This window comes from Scomber scombrus, chromosome 8 (assembly GCF_963691925.1).
Source record: "Scomber scombrus chromosome 8, fScoSco1.1, whole genome shotgun sequence".
NCBI lineage: Eukaryota > Metazoa > Chordata > Actinopteri > Scombriformes > Scombridae > Scomber > Scomber scombrus.
This window is the reverse complement of record NC_084977.1, coordinates 6,194,489-6,220,348: the sequence shown is the minus strand read 5'-3', so window position 1 is coordinate 6,220,348 and position 25,860 is coordinate 6,194,489. Positions and strand designations below refer to the sequence as shown.

The 25,860-nt window shown below is 38.7% G+C and overlaps 1 protein-coding gene across 1 annotated transcript in view; it reads right to left on the bottom strand.

Annotated features, from left to right (window-relative positions):
- Positions 1-24,541, bottom strand: part of LOC133984737 (uncharacterized) — a 76,775-nt gene extending 52,234 nt beyond the window's left edge. Inside the window, exons 1-3 of the mRNA XM_062424199.1 lie at positions 24,325-24,541; positions 16,625-16,746; positions 12,259-12,306 (exon numbers count right to left, since the gene is read on the bottom strand). Of these exons, the coding sequence (XP_062280183.1) occupies positions 12,259-12,306; positions 16,625-16,746; positions 24,325-24,382 (228 nt within the window). The 5' untranslated portion in view covers positions 24,383-24,541. The remainder of the gene's footprint in view (positions 1-12,258; positions 12,307-16,624; positions 16,747-24,324) is intronic.
- Between the last annotated feature and the right edge of the window lie 1,319 nt (positions 24,542-25,860).

The window sequence follows — 25,860 nt, the reverse complement described above, 5'->3', positions numbered from 1 at the left end:
CTAAGAACAGCAGTGGATCACCACACTTGAGGTCTTTTGAGTATATTACGATTATTCTAAAACACATGAAACAATTCCAAACATGGAGATGATTTATCACATTAGTGGCGAGCGGTAGAGACCAGCACAAAGGGAGATTGTATGAAGATTACAGTGATGAAATAGTCAAATTTATTATCTTGACAGCTGGATATTCCAATTTCTTTGCCGCTGAGCCATGTAGATTTTCCAGAGTGCAAACACGTTTAAGTACTTCTTCAGAGTCAATTAAATCAGATACTAGTTAAATTTCCATTTTTATTAACCTACAGGTTCACATTTTTGTAATTTTAATCACTATTGGAAAGACTATTAGAACAGCTTTCCTATGAAGACAGAACCAAGGGTCATTTAGAGAGCGGCAGAATTAATCACACAATGTCACTTCAAATCTACCTTTCAATTCACTTTAAAGCTCGCTCTATGATTTACATGTGCATGGAGAATTATCAGCGGTTAGTTAAAGGAGAGATTAGGAGTGGTGATGGGCTGCACCTACCTAAAGCTCCAGGAAACTTGAGCATCACACCTGAGCCAAAGTAAGATTATTAAAACGAAGGTTGTACAGTATTTCAGAGGGGCTTAGAGCAGGACCATTAAACAGCCAAAGTTCATCAGCTGTCAATACTATGCTACAAATCATTCTCCATTTCCCCATCCGTACCTGTGGAGTTTCCTTCCCCCTCCTCCGCTGTGTGGGAGCCAGCCTCTGGAGTGTGGACAGTAAATAATACACCAAGAGAACATTAACCTTTAGTTGTGGTGTTAAGATTGAACCTCAATTAACAAGAGTAAATAATCCTTGTGATTACTTTTGGCTGGCCTTTATCTCGTACATAACCTAATTAAATGGACCATCCAGACATAAAACCACAACTAATCAAGAGCTTTGCTGAGGCATTGCAATACTGCCGTGTGAGATTTTAAAGCACACCCACGCGTGTGTGACCATTCATGCGTCCTCCTAAACACACATACACAAGCACACACACACACAGACACATTGTATATATTGTATACGAGTTTTAGTTTTGGAATACTTTCTAACGGTTCAGTTAATTACATGTACAAGGCTTTTATATTTTACACCCACAAGATGTTTTTATTTAATGAGATAAAAATAAATACAAGTGGAATAAAACCTACTTGTTTATAACTAAATTAACTGAAACCAATAATTTGATAGCTGATTTAAAAATGCACACAATGTCCATCTCTGAAGGTTGTTTCATTAATTTTCTAACCATCAACAAGACCTCAGGGTATCAGTGAGTTCTCTATAAAAAAAATGACTTTGGCCTTTAAAACAAAAAGAAAAATCAAATCAGGAAATACTGAAAATTTGTATTGTAAATCAATAAGACTGCAGTCTATTTGTAGCCGCCATCCTCTGCCACTTGGAATGTAGATATTAAGTGTTTCACAAGTTTCAAGGTTTTGATAATTAATAAAACCATTTTGGTCATGTTTGAAGCAAAAATGGCAAAAAGGATCTAGTTCAAGTTCCTAAAATGTGAATAATTTACAGTTTAAAAAAAACACCTCTATTACAGTTGAATATCTTTGGGTTTGAAGATGTAACCTGGGAACTTCTATAGTACAGATGTAAAGGTAGTTTGTCATTATTGCTGACATTTTATAGATCAAATGATTCATTACTTAACCAAGAATGAAAATCACTGTTACTTACAGCTGTTATGTTTACACTGAGGTGAGGTTCAAAACAAAGTTTGGGTTTTTTACGACTGCACCGTTCAATCAAATGGAAATATTCTACATTTATTATTGTAAAAAAAAAGAAAAAAAAGAAAAAAAAAAAGGTCATTTAATGACCTAAATCAGCTGTGCCCTGCAGTTTTTAGCAAATATTACTCAAACATGAGTAAAGAGCGTGTTTGTTTGGGACTATTTTCAACACATTTGGTGCTTTAGTGAGTATTTACAGCAGCAGCTCAACATTAACTACAGTACTCAGTTCTAATAAAGAAACATATCAGTGCAACACTGTGGCTCATGTTCTTCCTGGTTTTTAGACAACAATAGAAGTCTACTGCACAGAGGAATGAGATATGTCAGGCTTTAGATACAAAGACAATTATTATTATTAGTATGGATCAATTCAAATGTGGTCTTTTAGAATATTCAGAAATATAGTTTACTGTCAAGTTTATCCTTTAAATTCCTTACAGTCAGTTTATATGTTTGTACAGAAGAGGTTTATAATGACTAACCAAGTGGCAGCTCACTGAGGTTTAAGAAAATAACCTTTTTATTTTATTTATTTTCTAGTAGATATGTTTTTTGTGCTCTTTTTATCATTATAATAATTACTAATAATTTAATGAATATAAAATAGATAGACACACAATTCTTTCCCCTCCAACTTCCTTCCCTTCACTTGTTATCACATTATTTTTGCTTTTCTTTTCTGCTTACAATAAGATGACATGAGACAATATGGTGGTGACCTCATTATAATGATTAAAACACTGCACATAACACCTCTTTAATAACTAGCAGCAAATGTAATTATTGAAAACTATTTAAATATGACGGTGTTGCTGCTTTAGAACAATTCTGACCTTTCGCATATGAAGCTTTTCATTCATTAACACCGTCCTCATAGCAGACCTCGCTACTGTGGATCACTATTTTCATTATGAGGCCCCCCATAGCCATTCTACGCGGAATCTTTGGTTCCAAAGTGAGCTGTAAATTTTGAAAGAATGTGACACCCCTGCCCGAGGGTTACAACAGAATGCTAACGAGGCCACCGCCACATTTCCATCACCGTACAGTCGGTCGCGTCATACATCAGCTCCGCGCCGAACATCTCCAGCAACGCATGAAGTCGGAGACGATTCCAGACGCAACACTTTATTAGTATCCCTCCCATACCGGCGGTGTAATGAATGAGGCCATTTAAACAGGATTTACGATATCTTTAAAACTTGATTGCTTAGAATTTGAGAATTATTCATAAGACTAAAGCATCATTTGTCATATGGCGAGTGCTGTTTTGGTGGGAACAAATGGTTTTGTTGTAGTTTTTCATATGAACTCCTTTTCATCCACTCTTTAAATAAGCCATTTGTATGCATATACAGGATGTCCGTGCAAAGGCTGTAATTAAAGGAAATGACTCTCAGGTGACAACTCACGATCAAGTTTTCTTCATAATGCATTGTAGCCTGCACCGAGCTGAAGTAACAGATATGGATGCAAATGATTGAGAAAACATACACGTATTGTATTACGCTGCAACTTTGTGCTGAAACAAAGAGTTCACTGTTCATACACTGGCACAACTGTGACTCTGAGGTGTTAAAGGATATCTAATACATGTCAGAGTTTTTTGAGTTTGCTTTACAGTAACCTCCACTGAACCTTTTTCTCTTATTGAACAATACATGTAAGAAATTAAATTATCTCCCCCCTCCAGTTATATTTCCTTATTTCAACCATGAGAGAGGAAGAGGCATCCTTGCCTTGTTACAAAGATTATTGTGCTCACTTCCTGAGGCAGTGTGACCATGCTTTGTGCACGATGCCCAGATCATCTCTCAATTACACAAGGATCCTGAGGCAGAGGGTGGGGACCAGAGTGAAGGACCAGTTATGTCCACACACACGCACTCACACACACGCACGCACTGCTATAGCTCGAAGGCATGGCTTACTATAGCCACAGCCAAGAATGAGGCCTCTCAGGATAGATTTACACACAAATAAAACCAGTCTTATCTTGGCCCACATGTGAACGAGAACTGATTACACGGTCTACATTTCAATGCTCAGATTAGTCAATTTCCTATGCCCTATTTAAACCAATTCCAACCTGCAAACACAATGAAACCAAATCTGATATTATTGCACTAAAACCTCATATAAGTTCATTTCTGAAGGGTTGAAGATGTGCAGTGTTTCAAGTGTTTTCACATTAGTGGCAGTAAGTTATCAAACCAAAGCGAAACTGTTTTAAAGTTACTTCCATGATGGGAATTTAATGTATATACAATACAATAGAATACAATATCTTCCCTGTTCATTACTTCCCATCTTTTCTTCAATAATTAACCTTTAAGCCAGAGAGTGATGAAGCTATTTTGCCACTTTCCTGTCATCATCATTTCACACCCATACTTTAAAAGTATTAGGTTTACAGTGTTTGCATTTAGCTGACACTCTTTTTCATTCAGTTCTTAGGTCATCGAAATTTGAAACTGAATTAAAATGAGCCTGGCTCAGAGCCGCAACTAACTATTATTTTCTTTTATCAGTTATTCTGCTGATTAGACCATAGAAAACAGGTTTCCCCAGAAACCAAGACCCACAAATCCTCAGCGTACAAGTTATATAAAACAGAGAAAAGCAGCAAATTATCATAATTTAGAAGCTGGGACAAGACAGTGGTTTCAATTTTTGCTTGACAATTGCCTGAAATGATTCATAGATGATCAAATTAGAGGCCAATTACATTTTTGACTAATCCATTCAGCTCTATATAGGAGTAAATGATACATGGGTTTATTATATATAATTCTTACATTTTTATAAACACTAAAACATACTGAAGAAGAAAAGTGTTTGAAAACTGAATAAGTGTTATCCCATGACTCCTTGATTATTAGGTATTAAAGCACATATTGACACAGGCCACACATTTTCCCATCTAAAGCAGAAGACATATTTATTTCATAGAGGTGTATTTTTAACTGGCCAGCTTCAGAAAAGTAACAAACAGGACTCTATCTACCTTTAAGAATGCTGAGGTCATTTCCTCTGTACTTTTTTTTTTTTAGGATTTGGGGGATTTTAGCAACCAGGGTGGATTCCTGTTAAAACTGTACACATACTGATTCCAGTATTTTTAGATGCTGTATGAAGTATTTCAGTATTTCTCCTCCTGAATTTTATTCCTGGCAGTGTATTCCTTAATAATGCCCAGGGAAGTTTCCTGGAAAGGACTATGTGACCTAACTACAGGGAAAATAAAGAGTTCGGAGAGTTGTCAGACTTATTTAGCTACTACAGTTGTCAGCTTGCATTGAGTTTATTAGAGGTTGTTCATTTTTTAGAGGAATTTAGAGGAAAAAGTGCTGATTTCAAGTAATACTATACAATCAAATTAATGTAGAAAAGCCAACAGCCACATCGAAAAAATCCTTAATAATTCAACCATTTTCAATCCTGGTTGCAGACGTGATAACCACGCTGACATCTAGGTTAATGCTACCAATCTATGATGAAACTTATCTTATATGGTTTCACATTGCTGTATTTGTAAAACCTGTAAACATGGAAATTAGAAATGAAAATGACTCCATTACTACATTATGAGTGTTACTGCTAGTAAACCCTGAATGCAACACAGGCCTCATGTATTGGAGACAGCATTTAAATAAATACAGGCTTTCCAATGTTCCTGCATGCGGTGCTCTCCTGTCCTGCTTTAGACGTCTCATTCCTTGAAGCACTCTGCTAAGGAGGGTAGAAAATCTGAATTACAACTAAGCTACTTAACCACAATGAATTAAGGCCTAACATTTGAAAATTTGATACTGAAATTACTGTCATTATGGTGCATTATGTCTGAGCATAATGATTGCTGTGGCGCTGTTTGAAGACAAAGGCACAGACTCTTGGGAGGGGGGAGAGAGTATAGTCAGAGGAAAAGTTGATTTTATGGCTGTTAATGATATGTGAACTTCAACCTTTAATGTTAGCCGCAGTCATTTTCTGCCATTTCACAACTCTTCTTTTGTTAGCTACCTAAATAGTAATGCATCTGCCAGTGATTTCTCAGTGGACCCAGAGTGAGCCATAGCCACAGAGAACTACTTGTCAGACTGAAAAGTTGCTCTTTTTTTTTTTTTTTTTTTAAAGGAGTGTGTTTGCTTTGTATCACATCTGCTCCGATCAGGAACAAATAAGAGGAAAAAAAACAGACTGTGTGGGCTTTCCAGGAGGTTTTAATCGTTTCTCGCTAAGTGATAGAGGACTGATGGAGAACAGTAAATATTTTGCAACCCTGCATCTTTTAGCAAAAGTAAAAATACTTAAGAGACACTGTACATATGCGAGGCTTTCTTTGGCCTCTGTTGTGTTTTTGTGGGTACGAAGTTTGCAAAAAACCGTCTAGCGTGTTGACAAAGAGATGAATTGCATACCGAGAGCGTGGACCACACAGCAACTGTGACCACGTATTCCTCTCAGATGTACTATCAAACTACCAAACACACACACATGGAAAAAGGAGACCGACTTTGCCTCCAGTCTTAAGGATGTTTCCAAGGCTGCAAACAGTGTGGGGGCCAACTGGACCTGTTATTAATTCTCCATCAGTTTCAGTTTGGATGCCTGAAAGCCAATTAAAGAACTTAATTGAATCAGCCTCAGGACCCACCCAAACAGGAACTCAATGAATTGTGTATGGGGATGGATGGAAAGGAAAGAGACGGAGGGCATGGAGGTTAAATAAAAAGAGTGAAATTACCAAGAGTCCAAGTCTTTGCTGGGAATAATGGCTACAGACTGACCCCTGCTACGATGTAAATTAAATCTTGTTTGCGACCTTATCCGACCAAACCAGATGCTGCAGGTTTTGTTTTTAGTGTTTTTTTTTTGGTTTGGTGACCTTGTGACTCTCTTCACTCTGAGAAGGTTTCAGTCAGAGTTTAGTGAGGAATTTACACCAAATAGTTTACTTTAGTTTATTTCAGTCATTTAACTGTAATACACATGTATAAATAAAGTAAATAATCATATATCCTTGTCTTTCATCTCCATTAGAAATAGTGACAAACCAAAAGGGACAAATTAAAGTAAAAATCATCAATAGTCATTCAATAGATCCTAATGTACATAACACAAAACATTTATTACGTGAATAACAGTTAATGTTAGCTACATCCTCCTCTTCCGTATAACGTGGGTCAAACTAAATCTTCTTGTATCAGTGTAAGTAATATCTACAGTCTAATGTTCTCCAGCAACACCAGCTCTCATATATCAGTCAACCACTGCCATGGCCCAACACCCAATCTTTAAAAAGAACCTTTATGAGTAACTTGACACCGCCTGAAAATGTTGTTTTCACTGACCTTCATGGTTCAACTTCTCCCCTTTCTGCAGTGATGTACAGGTGTACTCCAGGCTCCACTGACATAACTGTTGGGTGTGCTTACAGGTGCAACCCAGAACAATTCAGAGCACACCCATCATATATAGCGGGTGCAGGCAGAGGTGAAACAGACTTGCAACTGTCAACAAAAGATGTTAGTGAAACGCTGCTTTTCAGCCTGCTGTTAAGTTACTCATTAAATGCTGGTTCCACAAATATATCCAGACAGTTTTAAATATGCACAATGGCTCATCATTATATTTATTACATTATAATTACATATAATTTCCTCTCATAAAAAGTCAACAGAATTTGAATCGCAGTCCATGATTTAATAAATATAATATTTCAAATTGAAATACTGTCTGTGTTGATGGTTGACTTTGTGCTGTCATGGGTCCTTTGTTATCCTGACATGATCCACTGCCAGACAACATGCATAGTCTACTCACACGCACACACACACACACATACACACACTACCTCAAGGCCATGTTTCATTGTCCTGGGAAAGCCATGAGGAGGAATTCCTTTCATGTGTCATCTCCTGTCACAGTACTGTCCTGACAGAGGCTTAGTGACATACGAGAGGCCTCAGCAGAATGTCCTGCTTTTAGTCAAATGAAGAGTCTGGCAGCTGCTGCATTCATCAAAATCAAAGGATAATCTGCTTTCCATATAAAATCAAGCGATGATTAACATTTTTTTTTTTTTATATTAAAGAGGGGGGATGGGAGTGTAAATGCGAGCACCTTTAAGGAGACACTTGAGAGACACGGGGCGGGGAAGGTTCGGAAACGGTGCGGAGTGGTGTCAGGAGATTTTAAGTTGGAAGACGTGATGTATAAACTAAGCTTCTAGGTTAGAGTGCTGCTCTGTCTAGACTGTCTTCTATATTATGTCTGTGATTGTAGACCACTTACTGAAATCACACAAAAACTAACTTGTTTATTTCAGTTAAATTTTAATTCTAATTCTGATATATCTATCTGTGTGGTAGAATAAAACACAAACCAGGACACTGTAGATGTAGAGGGGCTTGTCAGGCTCCACGTGTCTTCATAATGAATATAAAGTCTGTTCAAAACAAACAGTACGACTGTGCCATATGTTATTACTTTGTTCTACCGTCACGATAATGGCTCAGTACATTGGTCTGATAAAGTGTATTTTAATCTAACTTGCATGTTTATTATTATATGTCGACCTTCCACACTCTTTACTCTGATGCACCAATGCTTGAACTCACATTGTGTCACTTCACATGGTGCATAAACACTAGCAACAGTAATTAATTGACTCAGTTGTTAGTGACAAATAAGTTGTCAGTGCAATGTATGTTTTAAGATGCTTTCAAGCAACATACATGCCTGCTGCATAATTCATTTCCATGTTGTATTTATTCTATGGTTTGGTTGACAGAAGCAGCAAGAAAACACAATTTATGATAGCGTAGCTACATAAAACACATAGTTTATGTTGGATAATATGTTTCAATAAACCAGTGCACAAAATTACTGCATTTTTGAGGCTGAAAACGAATATTGATATAGAGATTTATTATTGTAATTAAGTATCATATTGATATACAATATGTTTGCTTTTATAATCAATACAATCAAGATTCACAGGAAAAGTCACCTCTGATTTTGCAATGTAGCCATAAAAATATGACACACAATTAAACCTATTACCAGCCAGCTGCTGTAAAATTAAGGTAACACAACATGACTTAAATTAAATCCCCTATCAAGACAGAAAACACATTTCTTTTGAAAACAGTTCTCTATTATAAATATAAATCCTACATTAATCAAGTCAGGAACCCCTCCTGATACAAAGAATTACTTTTTTTTTTTTTTTTTTTTTTAAATTAAGAGTGCATTAGAAAAACAGCATGACCCCAGCCCTGTGTTGGATATGGGCTAATCAGGGCCACAACTCCCCACCAATGTCTTCAACACCGGACCCCAATCAAAGGGAGCAGAGGCCATCAGGCGTCTCTGAACCTCCTTTTCTTTATAATTACACCCTCCTGGATTGACCAAGCACCAGCTAGCCCTCTGCTATTTGCAGTAATTAGTCCAGAATGTGAGCTGTCAACATGCAAAAATCGTGCCAGTAGGCCCACACATTGCCACAACCACCCCCACTGTGCTCGACAACAAGCACCTAGCCTCGGCCACTGGAATGCATTAACTTTCTCCTCTCTCTTTTTTTTCCCTCGGCGACTCATGTCAAATCCAGGTCCCTCAGAACAAAATCTTAATAATTAACTGGCAAATTTTAACATGATTGCTTGTGACACACCTACTCTGGTAATTATTGCTTTGAGGCCATGTGCTAATGAAATTAATGCATTCATTGCCCCAACAAATTAGCATAACTCATACAAATGGCCCACATTTGAGACCTCGTTGCAAACCGGGAAAACAACATACGAGAAAAAGCAGCATCAACGACAAAATAAAGCAACTAAATGAAACGTCTGGCACGTTGAACTGGAGACTGTTTTATGAGCACTGCTTTGCTCAAAGTCTTAATAGCAAAAAGCCTCTTAATGTTAACCAAGGGTGATTGCAGTAATGCATTACAGAGTGATAGCAGCACAAGACCAAATGATTATCACTATCATCATTACAGTCATTGCTGCTCTACATATGCATCTCTCTGTGGACAAATATTAAATGGCCGTGCCACTGCAGACATTAAAATGTTATTATACCGATGCATTAACTTACTGTAGCAGAGTTCATATCAATATATAGTAGGAGCTTCCCAACAATCTGTCTCTAAATGGCACAGCTGCCACTCGCAGCATTCACGAGTCCTGCCACTAACCCCTGTTCATGGCTGCTTGGTCTCTCAGTGGGATGTCTCTTAGACATTTACTGCTCGCCATTAATAATTGATGACAATGCCATCGGTACAGTGGACGGAGACAAGTGCAACAGTCAGTTGGAGATGCTGCAGAAGTGCAAGAGATGTCCCATCATAGGTAACAGAGGAGGAGAGATTTTTGTAACACCTAAAAAATGTGTTTGCCTGCAGCTAAATACTGTCAAGGAAACTGAGAAAAAAAACAAAAAAAACTGAAAATGACTCCCATTTAAACACAGAGTTACATTATCACAGTCAGGTGAGAGTGTGCAGGTGGTATTTTCACGTATTCTGTGGATATATCACCCAGGGATCTCACTTAGTACAGCAAATACAGCACAATCATTAAAGATTATATGTAGCCCAATGCTGAATATTTGTTACAGTGAAATAGTGCTTTGCTAGAAAAAGTGTCCCCTACATTAGTATTCTCCAGTGAATGTTTGGTACTGACTGAAGATGACAAGTTGCTACCATGGAGACAATGTTGTTTATGGACATAACGTAACATAACACTTGATTAGAATAGGAGTATAGGTACAGCTGTTGCCATTTTAGTGTGATTTCAGTTCATGACAGTTAATTGTAACATTTTGGTTGCTTAAAAAGTCTTGTTCAAAGTGTGTTATCCTAAAAGACCCTCTAAGAAGTCAGCTAAGCAGTGTATTTATAGTTAACCCTAGACTGTAAATGCACAGCGCGAACAAAGCTATTAGCTTACACTGGCGTCTGGGTCAACTCCACCCTCTCGTCCAAAGATGGTCACTTTTAGCTCCAAAAAAACAAGATGGCGACGGTCAAAATGCTAAATTAGATGCTTCAAAATGGGAGTCCACAAACCAGTGGGTGACATCATGGTGGCTATGTCTCTCATTTCTTTTAAAGTTTATGGTCTGACAGCAGCTGCTTATGGCTGGCCAGCTCCGACTACCAGTTCTACATTGTTGTTCATTCTACACTGAGTGATGGACAGTCAGTGTCCCCTGACCCACCAAGTCACACACTACATAGCCACGAGGCCATGACCCCCTACAGTCCTTTGTTGCAATTTTAAAATATGCTAGGTATGAGGAAGCTCTGTGTAGCTACTCTTTGAAAAGGGTTAATGCTGCTAATGCTATATGTGGTTGTTGAATAGGGGAGGAAAATATCATGTATCAAAGTACATAGGATATATGTTTGACGTGCTCCAGTCAGTAGAACACCAAGAAAGTTGACTCCATGTCAGACGCTGTTTCCATAGCTACGTCCAAAACCAGCCAACATCACATTCTGGACCAATCGCTCTTTGACCCCAGTACGGAGACAAACACAAATTCCTGGATGAATAACAACAATCATTGGAGACTTTCCCCACAGACTAAATGTTTCATTTAACTTTCATCAGTGTGTGAATCTCTGTGTGTGAGCATGATTTCATGTTTAAAATATCCTAAAATCCCGAAAGGTCATTGTCAGAGTTACTGTGACATTTTCTTCCATGTACGGGATCCCTCCCATACATACACACAGCGACAGAAAGCGAGGATCACATTTTCAACCCGGCGCTGTAGAGCAAACAATGAATAAAACACTGGGTAGCCAGCTTGTGACGCTTTGACCCACGGTGCAACCATGAATACATACAACACATCAACAGCATACTTCCTAATCTGAGATGGTTAGTAATGTGGCCACCTTATCCAGCATGCAACCCCATCTGTGATGACACATCGGCTCCACCATTTCATCCGAATAAACTCACAAACACAAGACACAATGTGTTGACGGGAAATTTGCATTAGGGATGTACCGCAGGAAAGTGTGATTAATTTCTGCTCATGAAATGAATACAGATTTTGTCATTACATGGCTTGTATCCTTTGCCAAATATTGTAATGTTTCTCCATTTCCGCAGCGAGTGTTCTGCTGCAATAATAAGGAATAAAAGACAGCTTACAGCTCATAAGAAACACAACTGCTGGCAAATCAGCTAAATCACAGAGCAAAACAAAGACCTGATTGCTCATTAGTATTATGGATCTGCTCTGTTTAAATCTGTTTTGTGGGATGCAGGCACTGTTTAATAACTTAAACTGGGTTTGTTTAAATGCTCGGTACCTACATTTCACACAGTCAGATTAAAAGAATGAGACATCATCAAATATCCCATTGAAGTTTTATAATACCTCAACCCCTTAAATAAAAAAACTAAACAAAAACAAGAATACACTTACCTTGGCTTTGCACAAGATGCATCGCAGCCTGTCTTCGCTGCCACTTCCCTATAAAGAAACAATATTCAAATGTGATTTAGTGACCTTGCATCAAAACAACAGCTCTGACACTGGATTTACTGTAGAATGACAAATCATTTGTTTGTGTTTTGATCACTAAAATAATTGTTTGTTTGAGAAAATGTGTGTTTTTTTAAAGGAGGTATGTTCAACCCCAAGGTTCATTATGCATAGTAATGCTAATTTAATTACAGCGCTACAAAAACTAATAATTAATAGTTAGGCACACATGAATAGATGTTATTTTTTATTTTAATGCATGCACTTCTGTTCTGTAGATGTCACAAGAAACAAACAAATAAAGAATAACATGTTGGCAATAATCTTCAAGCTGGTGTTAACTGACTGAAGATGCTAATAACAAGAAAAGCACTTTGTACAAACACAACTGCCAAATCCACTGCTAATATGCGTGGCATGTAGCAGCACATTTTGATAGATGTTAATGGCATATAATTATAGAACACTGCTATTAGGCAATGTGATTTTATAAAGAGGACCATTGCCCCTGGCACTGTGGCCTGATTGCTGTGAGTGTTGGGCTAATGAATGTAAACCAAGTCTGTTTGCAATGATGAGAATTATCAACCCATGAGAGAGAGACAGATAGAGGAGGGAGGGAGGGAGGGAGGGAGGGAGGGAGGGAGGTGGGGGGCAAGCAGGCGAGGAGGGAGAGCTTAACTTCCTATTCACACCACTCGCAATTAAAGAGAGATATAGGCACTCACAGTCGAGGGTATGCACACTAATGTAAACACACACACACACACATAAACAGTATGTCACACGTAATATTGAAAACACATCAGCGTATAAACTCATCTTCTGCTCGTCTCGTTATGTTTTTACATCCGTACACACTTTGGCCAGCACTACCACTCTCGCTTGCTAACAATGCTGAATTTAGCTTAGCTCGTCGTTAGCATTTTCAAAGCTCCTCCGCGTCTGACTCGCCACCCTCTGCCCTTTTTTTTTCGCTCTCTAACTGCTATGTGGTTTATTTCAGATGGATGGGATTACAAATTCTGAGGAGCAATTTTTTGCAGAATACCATTCCCATTAACTTCAATAGAGTGAAACCAGATGGAGTCTGTATAAAAATGAAAAACATATTTATCTGTTGGGATAGCGGAGGGGAAAGTGATTGCGATGGCTTAGCGTAGGCTTTTGGAAAGTAATGGTATACACTGCCGTCCTTGCTCTGTATTTTCTCAAGCCCACTGATTTAACACAAAAAAAAAAAGCCAGTCGCTGGGTTGGGCAATGAGACACACCAGGCCACGCTAGGCTGGTGTGGTACAAACCATACAGTCCTCCCATGCCCTTGTACTTTGTGCTGTGAGGGGTTTCACCCCTCTAGGAATGCACTCCCTATAATGAGGGTCAGAGGTCAAAGTGCTGCCGCGCCTGGAGGCCGGGATCTCCCAGGCACACTCAGTCACTGACTCTGTCCCTATATTTAAATCCTGCCTCAGGACATGTTTTTCAAAGGGCATCTCCTAACTAGTTCCTGGTTACTAATTAGTTTTGTGCCATGCTATTTGTCTTTGGGAACCTGAATGTGGATGGAAGGGAGGGAGTGAGGGTTAGGGGGTGATGGGGGGGTGTGCACAAATGAGTCAGTCTAAAAAAAGATAGCGTATGGTTTGCCTCAGTGCAGATGATAATCATTCAGATAGTCCTCTGCTGCAAACACGCTGAAGTATGTATCAACAGTTGTGGAAATGAATGCCAGCGCTGTTTTGTTGTGTTTGAATTCAGCCTGCCCGCTGTTTAGTGACAACATCTGTGTGATACTGTTGTGGGTGAAATTAAATAAGGACGTGGAATTTGCCCTTTTTTTTTTCTTTTTTTCTCTCCCCCCCCCACAGCCCCCTGTTCAAGCTGCTTTTAGGAGCGGTAACGGTGCATGCTATCACTCCCAGCTGGCTGGCTCTCTCGCAAGTCAAATCATTATTGGATTACATTTTGTGGCTTCATAAAATGCGGTTAAGAGGCACTTTAGACATATGTGCATGACCTGCTTTCCAGAGATGGCTATCAGAGCAAAAGTGACAGGTCAATTGCTGATTTCTGTTCCGTAAAAAGGGAAAGGGGCTCCCTACCCTGAGCACTCTAAAAGGTCGCATGCTCTCTCTCTGTCTCTCTGTCTGCCTCTCTCTCACACACACACACACAAAAAGTAAAGTAGTCTCGTAGCGTCGGCACACACTCCCGACAGAGCAGCTCTCTGGTTCTCTCTGTGTGTGTTTGTGTGTGTGTGTGTGTGCCTGCGCGTGCCTGCCTCATGAGCCTGTGCGTGTGTGTCTGTATATAATTGTATAGTGGGAAGACACACACTTAATGGAAGTGGCTCTTCACTCTGACAGCTGGGTGGTGCAGATGAAAGGTCTGCTGTAGCATGCTGTCTACCACTTGTGGAGTATTCAAAGAGACCCAAAAGCTAGCAGGAGTGGACAGTACAGCAGCACACCATACAATAGCAGACTGACATATTATATTTAATTAATACACAATGATTGTATGCAATAATAACTCATATATAGAGTATGTACAGTTCAGATTCTGATACAAAATTATATCTATGTCATCATTTAGAGTCTTTTTGCCTCAAACTAATGAGTACAGCTGGTGCATGTGAGACAATGACACTAATTGAATACATTCTCAAATCATCTGAATGCTCTATGGCTCTCTAGTTCAAGAGGCACTCACTGCATTTCCATGAAGTTTGAGGGCAGACTTTTAAAAGAATGATCAAAAATGATTAAGTAGAAGTAGTCAAGCTTCAATAATGCCAGATCCTACACTTCCCATAATGCACCCTGTCTCTTTCTTACACCCTCCCTGCCTTTACTAAAGCTCAGTTTTAAGCCACAGAAGACATTAAACAGCTGTTTGTCCCTGGAGGAGTAAACTGATCTTTATGAGTAAAATCCATTAACTTCCCTTCTTTAAGTAGTTGACTATTAGCAGTTGGAGGCACATACTTAAAGCTGCATTAATCAGTTTTCACGTATCCGTAATGAGCTAAAAGGGTTGGCAAACTACCGAGCAGACGCAGGACAACATTAGCGTTCATTAGGACTTGTGTTTTCTCCTGATGAATGTCCAGTATTTGGTCTCCACCAGCTCCTGAGGGAACTATCTGGCTCTTTAGCTTTGTTCACTACGTTCACCAGATAGTCACTAACATTGTCATTCTGCTAATATGTGATGGGCAAGTTGTGTACAATGGGTTTTAAGAACAACAGGTAATGAGGTATAAGACACTAAAAAGGTCTAGAGAGCTGAGGGGAACTGCTGGGTTCGGTGATAATTCTCTGTGTGTTTGTCACATAGTCATTGGATCCTTTGTTCATGCACAAAATGGATTATTGCAGCTTTAACTTACAGTATATTGTATGCTATGGTGCAGTTCATTATAAAACACCATAGCAATATGAAGTTAATGCTAGGATTCCCTTTAAGGCAGTTAACAGTGATTAAGTTGTGTGAAAATTGAGTGGATCAGTATCAACAGTCGATGGACATGTGCTAGAAATACATTTTCATAGTATGTGACAGAGAAATCCATCGGATACAAGTGGGGGTTTATATAATATGTGAAAAAAAAAGTTACATTTACATTTTCACATCAGCACACATCTTTACTTTTTATTTTCTGGGAAAATACTTGGGTGCACTGAGGTAATTATACATTTTTACAATCCTGGCAGCAGTGGCGGCAGTTTTCTGGAATTAATGGTGGAAGAGTAATTAGCATGAGCAGCAATAAGCACCGTGGCTGAAGAGAAAGAGAAATGTATGCCACCTACAGAAACTTACATTTCATTAACTGAACGGTCTGTAAAATGATCTTTTGGGAGGCGCCTCACCACAGCAATGTCCGCTGTATCAATACGACCACTGGTTCAAGGAGTGCAACAGATGTTTATGAGCTATTCTGCAGTTGGTGACAGGTGTCAGGTGCGTGATAGCTTGTTGGATTTCTGCCAGTCCATTATGAGGCACTTCTCACTGTTTCAGCCTCTGTGTTTCAACTGTATAACAATGACGCATTATCATTGTTAGCAACCCTCATTAAAACTAATTGGTATTGCTATTTGAAAGGTAGCTCATTACCTTGAGGCAAACAACAGCGTTTTGTCTCAATAAGGAATGCTAACATTGCAAACACATTTATTCACTGTTCAACACAGACATTTCCCCCCCCCCATCATATTTTGACAAATGGTTGATGAGGAAAACCAGCAAGATTGAAATTCAAAATATCAAGGTTCCCTGCATGGAAAGTCCTTCTTACCCTCTGGATCCATGTGGATAGACACACGTGATGGGCAAGTAAATTCTTGCAGTCGCAGAAATTCCTCAGTGGGTCACTGGCTGGAAGTTCAACATCCCTGCATATAAAGCACTCTGACACCTCTGTAGAAGAAGAGAAGGAGATAGAGGTTACCAATGGCACTCTATCTTTTCTGATTAGACTGATTTCACATTGCAATCCCAAAGTCAATTTAAGATTTATTGCTGCTTGGACAATTGTTAATTGACGGAGCATTTATCATAGTTGTTAACGATCCTTAGTAAATTGTGACATTTAATTCGGATGAAATGTTTTGGCAAACATTCTCACTTCAACTGCGACTCATTTCCTACTACAGCATTCAACACACACTGTTCAGCTCCCCAGAGCATTAGACCTTTATTTTGTTCCCAGTGGGAGTGTGGCAAAAATAATCTGGGCTTTTAAAACTGATTGTAGCAGGCTGACAAGACCTGACAAGACAATAAACACAGCTGTGCTGAGGTGAGAGTGACAAAAATAAATACAATTCTTTTTTTTGTTTAATTATCATTCTTGGCCACTAAAATCTTGTTAATTTTTTTTGTTTCTTTTCTCCTCTGAACAATTCCGTTATTTGATTTGTGTCCAAAAATAAGAACTGGGTATTGATCTCATTTGTCATTTTCTTACTTGAGGCTGAAACTATCTATTTTTGTCCAATTATTAATAAACTCAAAGACAAAGAAGAATAGAAAAAAAGTTTTATTGTGCAGGATTCATAAACTTAAAACTGAACTGAGTCTGCATTTAGAAACTATTTGAAGATGAGATTGACAGGTTTATCAAAAAGCCAGTGGATTATGTTTATGTATTTTACTTATAAACTGGACCAATACATTAAATACATCTAATTTTACTCAATAGGCCCAGTGACTTTAAAATAATTGATAATAACTGCTATCATAAATGGATAAATGTATCTAAATCTAGAGCATTTTCTCCATTTAGGTAATATTAAGTGTAATGACAAAAAAGCTGTTAAACTTATTTCCAAACACACTGTCAACGACACATGAGAAACCTCTTAATGAATGTCCTGGTCAGATCCAGATTACTTTATTGTCCATTAAATTTACATAAAATGGAAATTCATCTTTGGCAAATGGCATATGAGACAATGCACACACCATACATAACAATACACAATAATGAAACACTAAGGTAAGATTGAATCTTAAAGTGACTAAGTAGTAAATGGCTGTAATAAAAGTGATAAGTGGATTGTTCGTCATAACCATCTCAACAATGCATAATACACAACAGTACACAGCAATAAATTAATAAGTGTACATTAAAATAGGTGGGGGTGTTGATTGCAGAATGCCCTAGACAGAGGCCTAACAAAAGAGGGGGCTTAGAGGAAAGGGTTAAAAGAGAGTGTGTTTGAGGGTGTGGATGGATGGTCAAGCGGATAGAATAAAGACTTTCCGTAATTGTTCTTTCTGCCCATTCATTCTGCCGTTTGATGGCAACAACTGAAATGCTGAGTGGAGAGAATGGGTGGGGTCATTGTAGATCTGGATTGCCTTTTTGGTTGTAGATTGAGAAAATAAGTCCTGGAGTTGGGGTCCTAGTTATTTGTCTCCAATGATCTTGCAGGCCTGATTGACAACCTGTGTCAGTTGGTTCTTTTGTTTCACTGAGAGGTTTCCATGCCATGAGATGATGATACATGTTAGATCACTCTCAGTTAGTGATTTGTAGACCATGGACAGGGTGTGCTGGCTGGTGTTAAAGCTCCTCTGTTTCCTGAGATGAGCGAGGCACTGTCTTGTTTTCTTGTGGATGCAGTTGAACTTGTCCTGAAGGGTGAGTTTATCGTCTATTACTGTTCCAAGACATTTGAAGGTCTAAGAAGCTGTCGTCAAACCAGGAGGCAATGTAATGGAACAAGGCGCTTTTCATATCCAGGGCCAAATCATCCACATACTCGATAAGGGAGCGGCCACTACACTTCCTTTGTGTGTATTGAGAACAGCAGGTGTGATGGTACACATCCCAGAGGGACACCTGTATTCAGGACAAGGAAGTCAGAATGGGTGTTGTTGGAGACACTTTGGGGTCGTTCTCTCAGGAACATCCTGACCCAATGGACCAGAATGCTGCTGATGTTCAGGTCACACAGGCACTTAAAGAGAAGGTGGGGCTGGACTGCATTGAAAGCAGAGGAAAAGTGGTCACTTTCTTCCAGGCCTGGGGGACCAGGCAAAATGGAGAAATATTTGGAATATTTGGGTCAAAATAAGCCCCAGTTTGTTCCTTTAGAACCTTCCTCTTGAGTCCAGCTGGGCCAGGAGCCTTGCAGGGGTTAACCCTGTGAAACACAGGGATCTTAGGGCATGGGGTCATTCCAGGGCAGACAGCCTCAAACTAATCACTAAAGTCCCGTTTAACAAATCTGAAATAATATGAGTTGAGATTGTTTGAGAGAGTCAGGGAGTCATCACAATGAGGGGCCGGTCTCTGCTGCCTACCCATCATATTGTTCAATCCCTTCCAGGCATCTCTTGCAATACCAGTTTGTCAGTTTCTCCTCAACCTTGTCTAGTCTGTCTGTGCTTTTTTTGATCATGCTTCCTATCTCATTGTTTCGCTCTCTTTTTTGAGTCACCCCGCATTGTTCTTCTTCTGTGTAGGTGATGTTTCAGTTATTTGGTAAACCATGGTTTATTATTAGGGTTAGGGTATTGTAGATTCCGATTTCCTTTGTTTAATTAGAGTCTACACAAAGGTTTACATAGCTGGTAATGGTGTCATTTAGTAGGTCATAATTGTTTAGGCAGTCCTGGTCATTAAGAAATAAGTCTCACTCAGTAGCTCAAAGCAGCCCCTTAGCGTTTCCACTGAGTCATTTGTCCAGACCTGACTCTGCTACAGTTGATTTAGCCCCGATTTAGTAATTGACGGTATTTTAGTAACAGGTGGATCACCCCAAAATTAGCTCTTCCTAAATATATATATAGATTATGACAGTTTATTTTGACAAACTAACACATATGTATGACCTCTACAGTTTGGATGTCAAAGGTTTGACTAGTAATAAAACCCAGTCTGCATTTCCTAACATATGGTTATAGATCTAAACTTGCATTTCATTACTTCTTGCATTGTAATCAAATGAAAACACATGATTTAAGAACATTTGTGAAATAGGCGACCAGAAAACTAGTGAGAGATCAAGCCTGGACAAATGTTTTTTTTGGTTGGTCTGTTGCTGGAACGCTGCTCAGAATGCCAACATGAGGATTTAATGTAGATAAGTTAAAGTGAAATTCATTTAATTTAGCAGAGGCTTGAGGATTCGCCTTCCCTGATATCAACACAGAAACAGTCAGTGTGGTTTAGGTGAAAAGACATCGAGGTATCAATTAAAACTGGAATCAATTTAGTGAGAAAAGAAATCTGTTTTCAATTATAGCCTTTTCTCCAAGGGCATTTCAATGACCACATTTTCAACATGTAACAGTTTCTACGGGATCTAGTGGTCATATTTCTTGGATAAAGCAGTTAAAAAGCAAAATCCTGTGAGATGCCACCACTAATGACAGCTTGTTTACTTCCACCCTCACCCAAACTTGTCTATAGGGTGTTAATAATCTGAGTCACTAAATCTGAGAGAGGCATGAGGCAGGATTCACTAAGACTCATAGACAGACACATTATTTCACAATTACATGAATCAAGTGTCAATTTCAAATCTAATTATAAAAATGTGTTTAACATATATAAATATCAAGATTAGGAGTGGATATAAAAAGTGAGCAGAGTACATCATGCACTAGCTGCCAGACATGTGGTCCTGGCTCAAGACTGGGGTTAGCCACAAGTTTCATTCACCGTTTTATGCCTCGTTGTGCTGGGAGCAGCATCTCTGATTTAACAGCAACAATATCTTCGTCAGAGATGATTCCCAAACAGGGGCTTTGAAGCTAAATATTGGACAGTAGCTGGGAGCCAGATTTGCTGGTTTCATCCCATAAAAATACTGGGAGACAGCAGTGAGGGCTAGCTGTCATCTGCATGGGGGATAAACTGCTGCCTCAGAAGCTCCTGTCTCTTTTGGGCCTCTCATTGAACCGGATTGCTGCAGGTGGAAATCTATCTTCAGATGAAAAATCTTTTAATCAAAGGGTGGGCTTTTTAATGTAACCCATCGGATTCTGTGTAAGCAGTTTTTATTACTGACCAGGCATATAACTCTACTGGCATTAATATCTCTCAGGCAAGCTGTGAAATAGAGAAACCAGATAAACTTTTTTTTTTTCTTCCCCTCAACACTCATTTTTGGTGAAGTCTGTGGTGTCTGGCTGCCACTTGTTTTACCTCCCAGTTCCTGACACCAACCACCTGGCCCACATGGAAAATCTAATGGAAAATGATTCCAGTGAAGCCTTACTCCAAATGCCACCATGTGCCAGAATTCATATGTTCGCTTCCTCTGTCTCACAATATATGTGGCTAATTTGGTTTTCACTCATTGTCAGAATAACTTTGTGTGTGTAGAAGGCTTTGCAGGAAATAATGGAGCCATGCAGACACATATAGAGTGTGACAGTCTAGCTAACAGGCAGTCTTGCGTGTTTCAACAGCCTGACCGAAAATATTTCCAAAGTTACCGTGATGGCAGGTTCACCAATTATACCCACAAGTCATTTTTAACATTTCATTGCCCTGAATCTGTACTGCTTTTACGATCATTATGGTTAGCCCTGAGGCAATTCTGGGAATAACGGATGCACTGCTGCTGAGAAAATAACTCGGTGAAAAAACACCAACATTACAACAGAGATGTAAACATGCGGCGTGTCAATCGTAGCCGAGCTGACACGTCTGCCTGATCTGTGACTCCCATAATTAACTGTCAGCGGTGTCAGTGCTCGGCAGCGTTTCACATGAAGGTGAGTGCTAGACTAACTGGCTGAAGTCACCCCTCTCTACTCGTTTTAACAGCTAACAAAACTTCCTCTGTGCGGCGGCGACGGCAGCAGCTCCGGGCTGTGTTGTTTCCATACAGGGTGATGATGTACTAAAACAAAGTTTGTCAGTTGGAGACGCTGATCTCCTGCTATCACGGAGGAGAATGTACCAACACGAACTCCGTCAAGAGCTCTGTTTACACTACTTGACTGTCTGGTTTTGGTGGTGGGCTGCCGCCAGTGATGTTTTAATTCACTGCTGCACTGTGTCACGGAGATGAATAATAATTTTTTTTAAATGATAAAGGAATACAGGCCATAATCTCAGTCGAACTGAGCCGTGTTATTCGATGAAGGAGATACACTACAGTACACTATACAGTAAACAAATGAGGAAAATGCCAGATTGAGATAATTTAATTGTCCGTTGCATTGCTAACGACCTCATTAACAAAAGAGTGATGGGAAATCAGCATGGTCTGGGCAAGGAACCGCCTGTGTGACAGCCATCTGGCTACAATGGGGGGTGGGGTTGGTTGGGGGTTGGGGGACTGGTAAGCTAACACCACAGTCTTCCTGACTTCTAAGCACAGGCCTAGAGCACCTCTAGATGGAAGAGGGAATTAGTGTTTCACCGACCAACGTGAATTCACTTTTTATTTTCCTAGTTATATGAACTGCAATAAGAGCCAAATCACAAAGTTATATGATAGAGTGCAATAAAAAAAGTAGAAACGGCATCTTTTCCATGATTCAAAACTGTCTACAAGCTTTAAAATCTGTGTCTAATCTGTGAGTTTCTGTTTATCTACAGCATATCTTGATATTTTAATTGGTATGATAAGATTAAAGAAAAACAGTTAAGAGATAATGGCTTAAATATAGATTAATTTCATGTATGCCGAGTATTTTCCATATTTAGGGCCAGGTTAATGCTTTAAATGACACACATATAGTGCACCTATGCTGGACCTGGGCCTGTATACATGAACCATTTCAGAGTAAGAAATCAGTCCTATAACTGGCCTAATTCACAGAGCCTATTAAAAGATTTTTGGCAAATAAACCTCCCCAAAAAACCAAAAACATTTTTTTTTGTGATCCAGAAGAGAGCACATGCTCTCAAAACCTTAAAACTACAAGGAAGTTTAGCAAAAAATGATAATCTGGGTCTTAACATCACATATTGCAATGGACAGATTCAAACATTTCCACAGTCTGCATTCAAGTAGTTGTGAGTTAATTGAGCCAAGTTTCTTACTATTTTTTAATGTTACCATAATGCCCAAATAAGTCCACCCTGACAAACCCTCCATTTCCAACACCCGTTTTTGATAAATTACTTTTTTTAAAAGATAAAAACTATTTTAGTCTATTAGTGTTGTGAAATCCTGTGGGAAATAATTCCAAGAGATACAGTTAGTCCAAAGAGCAGAGAGTCCTCATCTCTGAAGCCTTTCCTCCCACGAAAGTTCTACAGCAGAATAGGAATTCCACATTTGTGTCGCTTGTCTGTCAGTCTCATACTAACGCTGTCTCCTGACACGCTCTTGGAAGTGGTCAGAATGATTTACTCGGACAGTTTGCATTTTCTTTTGGTCTTTTTGAGGTGCTCGTCATCTGTGGAAATCTTGGCAACTTGACAGATGATTCAGGCCTTGTTCTGCTTCTGCTTTGCACCCATTTTTAACTAATTTCCCGCTTTTTAAAACTTAATTTCCATTTTTTCTTTAAAGTTATTATTAATGCCAATAGAGCCTACTTAAACAAATGACTTATCTGTAAATACCATTATGAGATATAAGTTGTTTATTCATTTCATTTTTCATTTTATTTGACCTGGGACAGTGCTCAATAAAACATGAACCTTGTATAAAACAAGGAGAGATACATTGCACCGGGTTTTAGCAAGTTGCTATCTTCCACCCGTAGTCCCTGGGCAGGTTGATGGAACATATTTCATTTAAAATAAATTACAGATTTCACAGTTGATTTCAAGTGGTTTTAAGGCTGTTTTACATGCCTGAGACAAACTTGTCAGATGTGGGAGAATCATTGCATTTAAATACGTGTGTGATGCTTCAATAGTAAGAGAGTTTCTTATGTGTCTGAAGTTTATGAGGTTAAATTTCAGTGTGTTGCTCAGCTTTTTAACATGATTTTTAAAACTAAGAGTTTGATCAAGGGTAACCCCTAAAATATTTGAATTCATCCACATTTTTGATTTTTTGCCCATTTACTAAGATTACAGGACAATCCCTGAGTTTGCACCTGTTTGTAAAGAACATGGTTACAGAGTTATCAAACTTGATATCCTACTTTTGCAAATACTGTATAACCTAGATAAGCTATATCTATTAATAAGTGCTAATACTCATAAAGGTGGTGTATAAAGAAGTTGCTATTTCCTGTTTTTCATATTCAACCAATTCCGAATATTTCAAACAGCTCTCTCTCTCTTTCCCAGGAGTACTCCCGCTGAAAGTAAGTGTAGGAGGCTTCACAGATAAGTCCAGTCTTCTTTGGTGGGAGTGTTTCTGGTTTGAAGTTTAGCTTTTCAGGGAGTGATTCTGACATGCTTGATAAATACAGGGTCAGGACTCAGTATGGTCACATCTGGGTTACAGAGAAAACGGACGTTTCCACATTGAAAAATAAAAGCATTTCTACCATGAAGGTGTGGACAAATCAGCCCCAAAGTGTAATATATGTTCCTCTAACTCTTAAGGACAAAAAACTTACCTATGTATAAACTTTTGCAGGATTGTGCTGAAGACAGTGGTTGGTAGTCACTGCTCATATTTCACTCTTCTTTATGGCTGAGAGACGACTTCTTGCATCCACTTTTAAGTGCTTCCAGATACCAGCAGTTGCCTCCACTTCCTGTCAACATTCCTCTGTTTTCTTGTGCTGAGGTTCTATGAACATGTAGAGAGAGATTACCGTGTCAAAACAGAGTTTTAGCATATATCTTCACTTTCCACAGCTCTCACTCTCAGCTGATCGCTCTGTTTTTGTTTCTGAGGAAGTTGTAATAGCGGGCAGCCAATCACAGCTGTGCATTGGGGCACGTCAAGACAGGAAACCAAATGACGGAGAGACAGAGAGGGAGAAAAACAAAAGCCTTCCAGTGGATGTGGTGCATTTTTTGTAAGTACTTCTAAAAATAGTTGTTAGCAGTGAGAAACAGATTGTAAAACTGTGCAACGGTTGATTCTTTTTCATTTCCATTTCATGCCATCACTTTGTTGAGTATTAGGTTGGTTTCATTATGAAGGAGGAGCATGTAATGGAAAACGCTGCGTTCCTACAAACAACACTGTGTTGCAATAAGCCAAACTTGTATGCTCACTTGTGGGAAATGACTAACAGATTTTGGAATTTCCCCACACACATCATTGCATTTTGACATTTGAATACAAAAATGAGTTTCTCAGACTGTGCAATACAGAAAGAAGTCAGTAGGTATGGATTTATATCACAATATAATGTCACTCTTTGTTAAGTTTAAAGATTCTTTTAAGTTTTAAACTGTCTAGTTATAAATTCAGTCTCTGAAAATGATGAAACTGTCTTAGCTGCAAACAGAAAATGTATTTAAATAAATAAATAATATTAAAATATCACTTATCAGTATAAATTCTGGACTGCTTATACCTTGGATAAGTTATGGTCATCAATTCAAATACCCATTTTTGGCCTTGTGTGTCAGCACCACACCCTTGTCATCAACAGCAGGATCTGTGATTTCTCAATAAATAGGCAACAAGCATATAGTAATGTAATAGTGTGTATGTCTCTCTCAGTGGTTGTTTGCTTGTTCCAGCAGGTTTAGATTGTAGGAGCATAAAAATAAAATTAGTATTAATAATAGTTTTTAACTCAATTGCACATTTAAAAAAAACAAAGTTACAATGTGCTTTACAGTACAACTAAGAATAAAAGGCAAATACTTCCAAAACATAATGTGACATAAACACAAAAGATATACAATGTAGTAAGACAAAATAATAAATAACAAATTACTTTTACTTTAGTCTGTTCATCTTTTTTAACCTTTCCAAAACTAAAAAACTACAAGAGCAAAATTGTAAGTAATGGGTAACCTCTTTCAGACATGCACCACGTTAAGAAAATATGATGGCAATTTAACATGTCACGACGGCAATCTTACCCGATCAGACCTGTGTCTGGTTACACACAAAATTATTGTAATGACTCTATCGATTAATCATCACCTCTTATACACATAGAAAATATTAAGTTAGTTGAGGCAAA